The sequence below is a fragment of the Ochotona curzoniae genome, unplaced genomic scaffold, assembly GCF_017591425.1.
Source record: "Ochotona curzoniae isolate NIBS_2020 unplaced genomic scaffold, NIBS_Ocur_1.0 contig_832, whole genome shotgun sequence".
NCBI classification, from domain to species: Eukaryota; Metazoa; Chordata; class Mammalia; order Lagomorpha; family Ochotonidae; genus Ochotona; species Ochotona curzoniae.
The window spans coordinates 4,955,097-4,967,744 of NW_024466580.1; the positions used below are offsets into that span (position 1 = coordinate 4,955,097).

Here is a 12,648-nt window from a genome sequence, read left to right on the forward strand (position 1 = left end):
CCTCTAAGTCCTTTATTCCACAGTCCTTCTGCTGTGGACTTTGGTTCCTGCTGACCACAGCAGCACAAACACCAAGGCAAAGTTCAGTGACACTTGGCTCTGGTCTTAGATGGAAGGAGGGCCCTAGAGAGCTTTGATTGCTTTATTTGATTCAGTGCATATGTATTTATTTAGACAGAGACCAGCAGTCCAGGGAGGGAAAGTGCTTTGCAAGCTCTCAACTACATAACTCATTTCTTTAAACTACAGAGTGCTTTCCCTCTGCAGGGATGCAAGAAAAACGGAACTCCCAAAGGACAACATTTCTACCAAAAGTCTAAACACAGCATTCTTTACGTGGGGCTATTTTGCAATGCCTTGGCTGTTCTGGTCAGTGGAATAAAGCACCTGCTCCTACAGTTGTCATTCTGGAGAAAAGCGATCTATTCAGGCTGACTGTTTCAGGCAACTGATAACGATCATTTCTTTGGGATTACCATGGTAACAGATCATCCCTCTCTCTCAGTCTCTGATGACTCACTTTTGCAGTTTGGAAATCAGATCACAGTCACAGAAAGTAAAAAGAAGTCAGCCAGATAATACTCCTAAGGCTACTCCAAACATTACTCTTCCCTGCTAAAAAGCTACACTAAAAAACATTTTAGCTGTTTAAGAAGCAGAGAGAAAGAAAGGCAGGCCAAACAGATAGAGCTTCCATTCACTGCCTCACTCTCCAGAACCTCACCCTGGCCACGACTGGGCCAGGTGAATCCAGGTCTCCCTAGTGGGTGGCAGGAACATCATCACTTGTGATGCCACTGCTGCCTGGCTTCTGCTTTTGGATCAGCTCAGCTCCAGCGGATACGGCCATTTGGGGAGTGAACCATTTGAGAATGGAAGATCTTTTTCTGTGTGTAAATCTTCCTTCCCAATAAAAATATATCTCTGTAGGGAAAAAGAGGAAGGAAGGAAGGAAAGAAGGAAGGAAGGAAGGAAGGAAGGAAGGAAGAAAGAAAGAAAGAAAGAAAGAAAAAAAGAAAGAAAGAAAGAAAGAGAGAGAGAAAGAAAGAAAGACAGAGAGAAAAAGAAGAAAGAAAATAGAAAGAAAAAGAAAACTGATCAGAAAACACTTGGTCCAGTACCCACTAACTATTAGGCTATTAACAAAAAGTTACCACACCTATTATTACTATTATGCATACACAAAAAGTTTCGGGATAGAGTTTCAATATAATTTTTTTCAAGTATCTAGCTCCCTTTGAACCATTGCTGCAGGACTCAGAAAGAGGACTCTCAGCAACTCTCCCTGCTGAGAATCAGAAAGCATCACATTAGTACTCTATCCTGAACGTTGTCATCAGGGAAACATGTAGGTCACCACCCCTCGATATTACATAATTAAACATCCAAGTTATCCTGCTATCAATCCACATGCAACCGTGACCTTGTTTGTGAGATGATCATTATCCTGAGCCCCAGTCACGGTTACGTCACAGAATGAAAGGAACCCTGGGAAAGAGGCAGGTAGGTGGACACAGAGGCTGGCAGGATGGCAGGCTGGCTAATTAGCCTCTGGGACCTGCCGTTACCAGGTATTTCCTGGTATGGAAATACAGCTGTGACCTCATGAAATTCCACCAGGCCTGTCAGAAATGATTGTCAAATAAGGTCATGCTATCGCTTATCATGACACCACTGATCAAATATGACAAGATCTCAAAAATTTTTGTAGAACATGAAATTTGAAAAGACAAGTTTATTCTGCTGTAAGAATTGTTAATTTTAAATCCACGCATCTTAAAAACATCTTGGAAAAAATGAGTATTTCAAAAACCTATTCATACATTTCACAACTCTTTTTCACACCAAAATAAACTTTCTTTCCATCTTCCATGAACTGTCTTAAGTACTTTGACAATAAATAATAATACTAATAACAACAATGACCAAAGGACAAAAGGCTGTTGATACACTCTAGATGGTTGCCAGTCCCTTCAACGCACACCATGAAACCTCCCATCTATCCCCAACATCCAGGAAGACGGGTTCCAGCAAGTACTCTGGCAAGCTACAGAAACGCAAGGGAAAAAACTCCCGTAAGTGCCTCTGCTGGCCCTGGGGGAATGACTGGTGAGAAATCCGACTGGCTCCCCTGTGAGGGCACCTTGACCTTTTCCACAAGGAAGGCCCAGCCCATCCTAGCAACGTCTGTGTGAGCAGCCAGGACACACAGAAAGCTGTCCTCCAGGCCTATCAAGTAGTCCTCATGTCAGCGGCCCTGGTGACTGACTTGTGCCTCCTGGAGCATTCAGAATGAGTCGTGTGTATTCCGTTTCAGCTGGCGCTGAAGTAACCAGAGCTTTCCTCAGCGACTCCGGCAGAGGCCCTCTTTTCACAGCAATCATATGTAAGATGCGACTCTCGCCCAAATATAATTAGACAGCCTTCTGATATCTATCTAGGTGCACAGCGTTCTTCCTTACACGTGTGCCAAGTTTCCACTTTCAAGAAGTTAAATTGCCATATAAAAATGCCCTGGTGATGATGAGTAATTAGATACTGTAATGGAAAATTAACTGTGTTTTTATTTAGAGCATTTACTTTAACAACACTTTTCTTTTCCTTGCCGTTATTAAACTGCAATAAAAATAAATTAAATCCTGGGTGTTTGCAAAAGAATTTTTTTTTTCAACTCTCTTCCTGGAGAATATTGACTTTATTAACACCACTCACTGAGTGCAAGGTCCTGAGATAAAGCCCTTTATTAAAAGCTCCTAATGGAAATTTGGTCACGCATATTGTGGAGGGAGGAAACCCCCATTCTAACCCCTCAGGCAGCTACAACAGAGATAGACACGAGGGGAAGGTTCCACATGCCTGCTCCTTCCCAAGGTGTCCTCTTTCCTTCTTTGTCTTCCGTTTTCTGTTTCCAGCAAAGGCGTTGCAACACAGGGGTTTCTGATGGTTCCAGGAGCACCTCTGAGCTCTGGCAAGTTGGGAAGCAGGAGGTGGCTCATTCATCTCTAGAATCTCACTAGGACTAAACGCCCAAGACTGAAGTACAAAACACCACCTTCCCCAACAAGGTGCACAATGAGACTTAAGTCTAAACGTTCATCCACATCCTTGTCACCCTCTGCTCATACTCCAGTTGAGAGTCAGTCCTGGGCTCACTCAGGAGACACGAGAACTTCATGGCCATTGACTGTCTCAGGGTAAAACAAATGTGTTCTAGACTCTAAAGCTCTCACAGGCTATGAGCTACATGCATGCATGCGAGCCTCAGACCACGTGATCTATTTTCCTCTCTGTGCCTCCTGCAGTGTGATCTCAACAGAGAGCACCAATAAACAGCTCAGAAAGCTCTGGGTGGGGCAGAAATTTGGCTCAGCAGTTAGGTCACCCACATCCCACATCAGGGAGGATGGTTCCCTGCCCAGCTCTGGTTCCTGGCTCCAGCTTTCTGCTGATGCACATGCTGGAAACCATTAGAAATGGCTCACGTAGTTAGGCCCTTAACAACTACATGGGAGACCCAGATTGAGTTCCCAGCTCCCGGTATAGGTCTGTCCCTAATCTTGCTATTATGGGCATTTAGAGAATGAACAGTAAGATTGGATCTCTTTCTCTTTGTCTCTCAAATAAATAAAAATTTTAAATGTCCTCCACAGTGAACACAAGGCACTGGGCACTGTCAAGGCTTTGGGCTTCCCTCTTGAAGATCCTGAGTGTGTGCGTAAATAGAATTAATTCATCTTGCTTGAAAGGTAGAGAGACAGGTCTTCTATCCACTGGTTGTTCTCCCAGTACCTGCCAGGACTGAGGCTATACCAGGCCCAAACCAGGAGCCAAGAACTCATTTCCACTACCAAGTCAGTGGTAAGGCTCCAACTACCTGAGCCATCAATGACTGTCTCCCAGGTGCACATTTATACGAAGCTGTAGTTAAGAGTAGAGCTGGGACTCAAACCCAGGCACAGCAAGCTGACAATTCATCTGCTATGTGGGATGATTCCATTTTGTATCAGAAGACCTATGTTCAAATCCCAGCGCCACTTGCAACAGCAGGTTCCTCCTAAAAGGCACCAGATCGTGGCTGCCTGCCAAACACATGTGAGATGGGGCCAGTATGGAAATCTAGCTTTTCAGTGTTAGCCTGGCCCAGCCTGGCTGCTGTGAGCATTTGGAGAGTAAACCAGCACATAAAAGAAATTCCCCTTCTTGCCCCCTTTAAACTATAATGAAAAAAATTGAAAGAATTTCAGAGCAACCTACTTTTTCTCTTTTTCTCTAAATCTTCTCTTTTTTTCTTCCTTTTAACTTGCCTTGACAATGTAAATAACATTTTGCAAAGCTTTTCATACAAATCCCTGGGATATGTTAAATTTAACAAATACTGTCCAGCCTTGTACCACAAATTCTATATTCTATCCAAAAGAGGCTACAAAAAGTTCATAAAAATATTGTAAAAACAAACTAGCTATGCATGGAACTTAAAACTTTCCAAACCAAAATATATTTAACTTCAATTGCGCTTTCCCATGAATTCTTTGGATCCCTTTCTATAATCAGCAAGAATGCCAGTATGTCTTTAGGAATCTGGCTTAACAGAAGAGTTAATACACACAGTTTGATTTCATTTGCATTTAAGAAGGCTAACTTGATAATTTTAGTGAATGATAAAACCTTTTAGGCGGAGCTCAAAGAAAAAATTTCACAGGATAAGCAGAAATAGTAAACTGTCTTAACACTCCCCTAACCTGATTCCAAACTACCCATCATCCACTCTAGAAATAAGCAAATCAGAGCTTGGCAATGGTTCTGCAAGTAGCTTGGAGTAATTTCAAACACCTTAGGTGATCATCTTGATTTAGAAACAACTTAAAAACAAAGAACTTGGCAATGTCATCACCAGGTAAATACAAATGCTTGTAGATTAAATTATTGCATTAACCGATGGCAAAGATTGGACATTTGAAGAGGTATTTGAACTGTGAAGAAAACTTTTTCCAACCATCTTTCCAGCTGCTGTTCAAAATAGAAAAAGAAGAAGAAAATAATAATAATAATAATAATTCAGAGGCAGAGATGATACTGCTGATGATTAATTCATGATTTCATGAATTCAAGCTGACTCCCCAGGGGAGCCTATGGTCTCTTCAGCCAAAAAAGTAGTCATAAGACTGGAGCAGGAACATGATACCAGCTCAGTCCCACCATAACCTGACCCTAGAAGAAATCCCGAGTCCTAAGCCCTTCAATTTATTTACCCCTCAAAAGGGAACAGACGATGCAGTTATGAGTAATTGCTGTAAAAGCTCATTTGCCCTTGGCAGAAGTGCAAACACCCATTGATAACAATCATTTTCCCAGACCCTGGTTTATACTTCTTCATTAATCTTCCAGTGCCCGACTCTTGAATTGTCCAAGACTTCTGTGAGTTTCATCTCCAACTTAGCATTCAGATTTGAGGAATCATTGCAGCCCACACCAGGAAGCAGTCGTCAGCTCTCTATCTCCCAAGAAAGTCGCTGCACGCCTGCTTTCTCTGGGATGACACACAATCTCTGCAATTGAAATACGCCCAAGGACATCACCCAAAGAACTTGTTTCTCTTGGACCCACCAAAGGATAAAATGTTCTCTATGTCATCTGCTAAGATAAACACCCTTCCCCAAATGCTGCTTTTTAATTGGCTGGTTGGGTTGATCCCAAGTATGTAACCAAGTGAGAAAATTCCTCCTGATTCCTGGAAGCTGTGACAAGGATGACCTTATTGAGTAGAGTGAAACCATTTTTTGCAGGAAACACTCCCCTACTGCAGGAACTCGGCCCATTGTTCACGTTCAGCTCCACAGCTCGGTGATCAGCTCTACAAGCCTGACTGCTAAAGCTATAGAGATTCAACACAGCTATGCTGTCAGAGTGGGGGAAAGGAATTAGAGTGTGAAGTGAATGAAATACTTAAAAGCCACATATGGTCAGAGGCTATGAAAGATCCAAGGATCTAACTCACTTAGGTTTCAAGAGTAAACAATTATAATAAATTAGAAGTCATTAGCACGATAGCTTCATTTATTGGTATCCTCATAGGAATGGAAAATTGCTAAGAGAAAAATCTCTACATCCTTGACTCTGGGGAGCAGTTTAGAAATGCTGCCTGCAATAAGGAACAAGCTTCAGGACAGAGCCTCAAAAACAATCCCTTTTGGTACCTCCAAAATCTACCCTACCATGGGAAACCAGCTTGCTTCATGCGACTCTTCCAAGAAACGTGCCCCCCTACCAGAAAAGCAAAACATGCACCCTGAAACTCACTGCTCTTTATGACATCATAAAGTTTATCTTACATTTTGCCTTTGAATCACTGTCAATATGTTAATGTTTATGAGAGCTACTGACTGATTTCTCAATGCGATATATTCTATTTTTCAATGGGGATTACTATTACTCAAAGTTAAAACCAACAGGTCTTACACAAAATTACCTGCAAAAGTATTCCACAACAGCCTGAGTAACAAGACTTGCTTCTTTCTTCCTTCCTTCCTTCCTTCCTTTCTTTCTTTTTTTTTTTTTTTTTTTTTTGCAGATGGAGGCGGCTTCCTTCGTGCTCAGATTTTAAGTTGAATTTTTAAAATTTATGTTTTCTTTTAAATTTAGTGGGAAACTTTCTTCTTGTTTGGAAAGATTTGCTTTCCCTCTAGATATCAAAGTGATTTAAGAAATCAGCCGAGCAGCTTTAAAAAAGACAGCTCTCCAGGACTAAAATTACTGCACTCACAGTCACAAGCACGAGTATTTCAGCAGGATTACAGTATCCAACACCAACATGCCGTCAGGTGATGTTCTGCCTGGTGAAAAACATTTCCATTTCTCATTTTACTTAAACACCTGCTCGTCTGCCTAGGAGATGGAGGACCAGACACTGACATGGGGATTACTCAATCAAAACATCAACTGCCTCATGATGTTTTCTAAAACCTCATGGTTTTTCTAAGTCTGTAGCTTTCTCTCTACCCCAACGCCATGCATGCACGGCGCAGGCTGGCGATTCTTAGCGTTGGTGGAAACTTTTTCTCCTTTGTCATTAATTTACCTGATAATGTTCGCTTCTGCTGCAATCACTTAGACTTTATAAAAATAGAAAACAAAAGGATGAGAAAATTCAATAGCTTTAATTCCAATTTATGTCTTTCACATAATTCGAACTTTTGATGCATTGGTTCCACCAAAACTGTGTTAAGCATTTAACTATACCCAGTAAAGAAATCATGGTTTCCTTATGAATGACAGTTTGTTATCGTACCTTTCTTAAATTTCTAAAATAAACTTCTGATTCTGAACGCAACTGTTTAATAACAAAAACGAAAAACTCACTTTGAAAGCCTGGTATTAATGAAATTCCCAAGAAGGCACTAATGGGATTCCCATGATCTAATACATGTCAGGCTTTAACTGTAATTGTAAACCCACAGACGGCTGATGATCTGAAAATATGAACTATTGTAGCCAGTTTTTATGGGTTTAATTTCACTGGGAAAATCCCAGTTTCTCTTTTTAAAATCTCAACTACAGAAAAACCATGACACAAAAACCATCACACATTTTCAAAGCAACATCTGCAGGAGGAAAGCACTGAATGAACAGGGCAAGAACATCATTGCCGATAGTCATCCTATCCACAAACCATAACGAACTTCTCAAGGGCAAAGCTGGGCAAGACCTCAGCCCATGACCCAGGTGCAGCTCACTTTCAAAGCTCACACTACCTGTGAGTCACTTCATTTCCCTCTGACTTATTTCCCACACCAGGTTCACTAAACCACAGAACTTACTCAGCCTGCACTGACAGGGTGACTGTTTACGAAGGCGATTTATTATTCTATTTCTGGCAGGTTTGCTTCTGTGATCCAATTCTGTGACTCCTACAAGCCTAGAAAGTTGCCTTCAAGTTAATGCAGGCAAAGACCCTGGACATTTTGCCAGCACTAGTCTATATCAGGGAACGGGGGAGAAGTTGCTCAGCTTGGTCCCAGGAAGCTCCCGGAGGCCAGGTCTGAACACACTGCTGATTGGAGATCTGTCACTTGCCATGGAAATGGAGCCTCTCTTTTCTCTTCAAAGGGACTGTAGATAACATAGCAAACGATGCTTTCTGCTCAAAACAAAATTCAGCCGACTTCCCCTTTGAAACATAAAAGCAGATAACCAACAAAAAGTTGGAACGAGGGAGGATAAGCCCCTGTTTCTCAAAATGTATCACAATAAAAATGCAATAATAATAATAAAGAGCATTCACTCAAGGGCATCACAAACATGTAAAAATATCAACTTTACAGATCTCTACCCTATTACTAAAATGTCTCATTGGTTTCTTAATTCTGGTGTACATTAACAGCAGTGTTTTTTTATTTTTCTTAACTCAGTATTTTAAAATAATCGAAAGATTTGTTCTGGGATAGTGAACCTAAACCCACTTTGCAAATTTCACTTCAAAGAGTAAATGAACATGGCGCTTACTTTATCATCACAGGCATGTAGGAATTGATTTACAAAGGACCTCATTGTGGATGTTTAATATTTATGTACTGATTGTTCTATTGAGACTTTGCATTGTTCGCAAGTAACTTCTGGCTGGAATGTCTGAAAAGTCATTCAAAGAGGCTCCTTTTCCAAGGAAGTATACTTCAATTAGTTTATTTCATGCGACCTCTACACCCAAGCCTGAACTCAATATTTCTTTTGGTTTAGAAATATTATGTTTGCCTTTAACAGAAATTGTGACAAAATGGACTCAACATTTTTTCCCCCTCAAGGCACTCTGAAATTTGTAGCTTAATGTCCTCAAAAATTTTTCCCCCACATCTTGGGATTATTTTCTACAAAACCTACAACTTCCTGAATGTATTCATGAACTTCCCCAGGTCTCAGCTGTTTGTAGACAGCAAAGCAGTTGTGAGGGACTTTTTTTTTTTTAACGTCATCCTTGGTTTTCAGTCACTTCAGACTAAACGAGTCCGCCTCCCTGGCGGCGGCGCGCACCCTCAGCGCTTCGGACTGCAGGACTCTCCGAGGGCGCTGTCACTTTTAGCCAGGGTCGCAGAGTTCCCGGTTTCGTAGTGAACCTTGGAATCGCGACCTACTCAGGACAGTCTCAGGGGACCAGGGACGTAACACCTTAAGTTCTCTGGCAAAGACCATCTACAACCCCACCTGCAGAAGCCGCACTTGGGACGCTGCGTAGCGTCACCGGCTAGAATTTTCTGACTGAAAAGCACAGCAAGGAAGGAGTAAGCGTTTTTTCGCAGGGTTCCTCCAAGGGCCGGGCCGCCTTTACTGGAATTATACTAAATGCAGCAAAGGCGCCTTTACCGGGACCCGTACCCGGCCTTGCTTGGCTGGGCAACAGACGCTTCGCCAAGCCCGCAGCTGGGGAGTTCAGATGCCTAACTGGGGCTCAGGCGAAGGATCCCTTGGCCCCCTTCCCTCGGCCGGCCGGGAAAGCAGAGGGGACAGAGGCAGGGGCGAAAGTTACTGCAGCCCGTGTACCCCGCCCCCCGGCGGGTATCTTACCCGGACAGGAATGCAGGGGCTTGGGGCGCACGACCAGAGACGGGCACACGGAGTACAGGGAGAGTTTCTCAAAGTAGTCGCAGGTCTCCTTGGACAGGATCTCGTCGATCATGAAAGTCTTGTAGCGCCGCCTGGCTGCCTTGAGTTGGCCGGGCGAACTCAGCCTCAGCTCGGCGTGGCAGTGCATGGTGAGCCGCGGCGAGCGCCCGCCGGGCGGAGCGCGACTGCGAGTGCCCGGACGGGGCCGCCGAGTCGGGCTGGCGCGCCAGGGGAGGGGAGAGCTGAGCTCCGTTCCTCTTGCAGCCGGGCAGGCGGCGGGGCGGGGAGCACCGAGAGCAGCGGGCAACGGGCGCGCCTGCTGCGCGTCTACACCCATCCGAAGAGCAGCATCTTTGCAGAGCCTTTTGGGGACCAGGCGGCTGTCAATCAGAGCGCACTTCCTGCGGACCAGGTGCCGGGTATAAGCCGAGGGGCGTCGGCGCCCACCCCGCCCCCGCCCGCCTGGGAGACCCGCGCGTCACCCTGCGCGCCTCGCGCCTCGCTGCCCTCACCGCCTCCCGCAGCTACCCCGGTGTCTCACGCTCCCCTGCCGGCGTCTCTATTTTAAGACACCAGCTTGGGCTCTCCTCCCCACCCCCTCTCGGGACAAGCTCCAGGTGTGCGCAGGGCGTGCGCGCACGCGTGCCGCGCGGCGGACAGTGCGCGCCGCCCCCGCTAACGACCTGGGCCGGGACCGTGTCCAGCGGCACCTTCACGCGATCTTGGCTGTCGCCAGCGTCTGGCTGGGATGCTGGTGCGCCCAGGTCTTACTCGGCCAAATCTCCAGATGCCGAGAATCAGAGAACCGAAGCCCCCGAGAGCCCCTGTGCCTTCCTCGATTCCTGCGTGGACTGTGCCCGAGGACCGCGGCCTCTCCATCTTCAGATGGAAACCCAGCAGCCTTCACCGACTTAGGCGATCGGGACGTTTACACCGAGGGCGCAAACTGAAGCTACTAGACTTTTGTAAATGATCCTGGCCCCAGCCGTTATCCTTATCATAACCTACAAATTGGTAATAAAGGTGTGCATTCGTTTTTATGTTAAACTCTGGTTGTAACCTGTCTTTCCTCGCCAGCCAGGGCCAGCGCAGCCTGTTTCCAGGCTGCCGACGGGTCCCCGGACAGTGGGCCCCGTGCGGGCTGTTGCCAGCGCTCAGTCAGTCCCCAGGTCCCACCATACGCGACAGGGTATGCGCTGCCACAAAGACTCAAGTTTATTGAGAAGTCTGCCTTTTTCCTTCAGGGCTGTCACTCTCCGAGTCCGTACCAGCCCGTTTCTGTGCGAACTTTCGTTTTCAATCTCAATTTGGGTGGAGGGCACCCACCAGGCCTCCAAGTCCCTGGGGCTCCCGCTGCGTAAGCCGCGCCCTGCAGTTGGCTGGCAGTGGCAGGTGCGCGCCCATTTCCAAGATTTGTCTTGGAATTGGTGTGTTCAGAAATGGAAAAAGAAGAGAGAAAGAAATAAAGACCGGAAGGAAAGAAGAAAGGAAGGAAGGGAAAGAAAGAAAAGAAAAAAAGAAAAGATAAGAAAAGATGCGGTCACTGAAAATTAAAGACGCAGACGGCCTTCTCCAAAAGCGAACGACATCTGCCCTCCACTCCCAACCTGGAAGCGGCCGCGAATCTCAGCGGGCTTCCGGCGAAGCCTATTGCAGAGTGGGGATAGACACGGAGCCGAATGTTAAACTTGGCGGAGGAACACAGAATCTCGCGCTAAGAAGAAGGGAAAAGAAAAAAAAAAAACAACAAAAACAAAAACAACCTATTAATAGGCGGATCCTAGTACTAGACGTGGCCCTCAGTGCGTCTCGGAGAAACTTCCTTACAAAGCTGTTATTACGTGCCCGGGTTTCCCTCCCTGCTCTTCGTTTACGACCGTTTTCCTTCATTTTCCTCCTCCTCCTCCCCCCCGCGCCAGGAAACTTGAGGGCCCTAGAAAACGATCGTCAAGGGCCGCGTGCAGTGCAAGAAACCCGAGGTGGCCTCAGTGGGCCCTGGCGCGTCCTTGTTTTCTCTGTGGAACCAGGCGTCCTGTCCTCTGGCGGGTACAGCGGTCGTTCAACCAGGGCCTTGACGGGCTAAGATTGTCGGAGCGCAGAAGGAGCTGGGGCCGGATAGTAACAGCTCAGGGATTCAGGGGAAGGGAGCTGCGTTCTTCCAGGGAGCATTGAGTTCTATTTGCCAGCCGGAAAATGCTGAGCAGTCCCCGCCCCCAGCCTCCTGCAGTGTCTTGGAGGATCTGAGAGCACCTGGCGGGAAGGTGACCCAAAAGCAATGTCACCTGCAGGGCCGGCTTGGAACTTGCCAGTCCCCTACCTGAGCGCCTCCTTGGCCTAGGACAAACTGAGTGCGCCGACCCCCGAGCGCAATCCGGGTGCTCCCAGCTTGCGCGCAAACAGCGTTACTGTTAAGTCCTGTCATTGTCCTACCTGGCATTTCCTTCTCCTTTCTATCCCGCTCTCCAACTCTTAATTGCTTTCCAGCGTCACCAAGTCCCTGCAGGGCTTTCCAACCTCCCAGTAGAGAACAACTGTAGCTTCTCTTTTCTGTCTTCCGCCCTCCGTTCGCTTCTCCCCAGGGTCCATCTCCCACTTATTTTTCCCTCCTTCCTCGCTCTTCCCTCCAAGTTTCTCGACCGCCGCTCCTGCAGAGGCCCCTGGTTAGCAGTCCGATAGCCAAAGCCTAGCCACCTCTCCTGCTCGCTGGTTTGGCCTTTTGCAGGCATCTCCTCCCGGCTTCCGGTCGGCCGTCGGCTGTCGCGGACACTCTTGTTATGTTATTATTTTTTAATTGGCGGTGTTTTCACAGCTGAAGAAGTCAAATATTTATACTGAGCACCTCGGATTCTCTCTCTCTCTCTCTCTCTAAATCTTTGCTTTTCCCATCAAGAGGAAAGAGTTTGCAGCCATCAAGTTCTGCAGGCAGAGGTGTTCAAGAGATTTCAGCTCCTGGAGTGTCCTAACTAGCTCTCCCTTGCTTCTGACTTAAGATGCGTCTGAGCCTTCACTTGCAAACAGGAAATCCTCATTCCTGCACCACAGGTTGTCCTTTCTTCA

The 12,648-nt window shown here is 46.1% G+C and overlaps 1 protein-coding gene across 1 annotated transcript in view; it reads right to left on the bottom strand.

Moving 5' to 3' along the window:
* Positions 1–9,962, bottom strand: part of BARX2 (BARX homeobox 2) — a 69,658-nt gene extending 59,696 nt beyond the window's left edge. Inside the window, exon 1 of the mRNA XM_040992641.1 lies at positions 9,553–9,962. Within this exon, the coding sequence (XP_040848575.1) occupies positions 9,553–9,928 (376 nt within the window). The 5' untranslated portion in view covers positions 9,929–9,962. The remainder of the gene's footprint in view (positions 1–9,552) is intronic.
* Between the last annotated feature and the right edge of the window lie 2,686 nt (positions 9,963–12,648).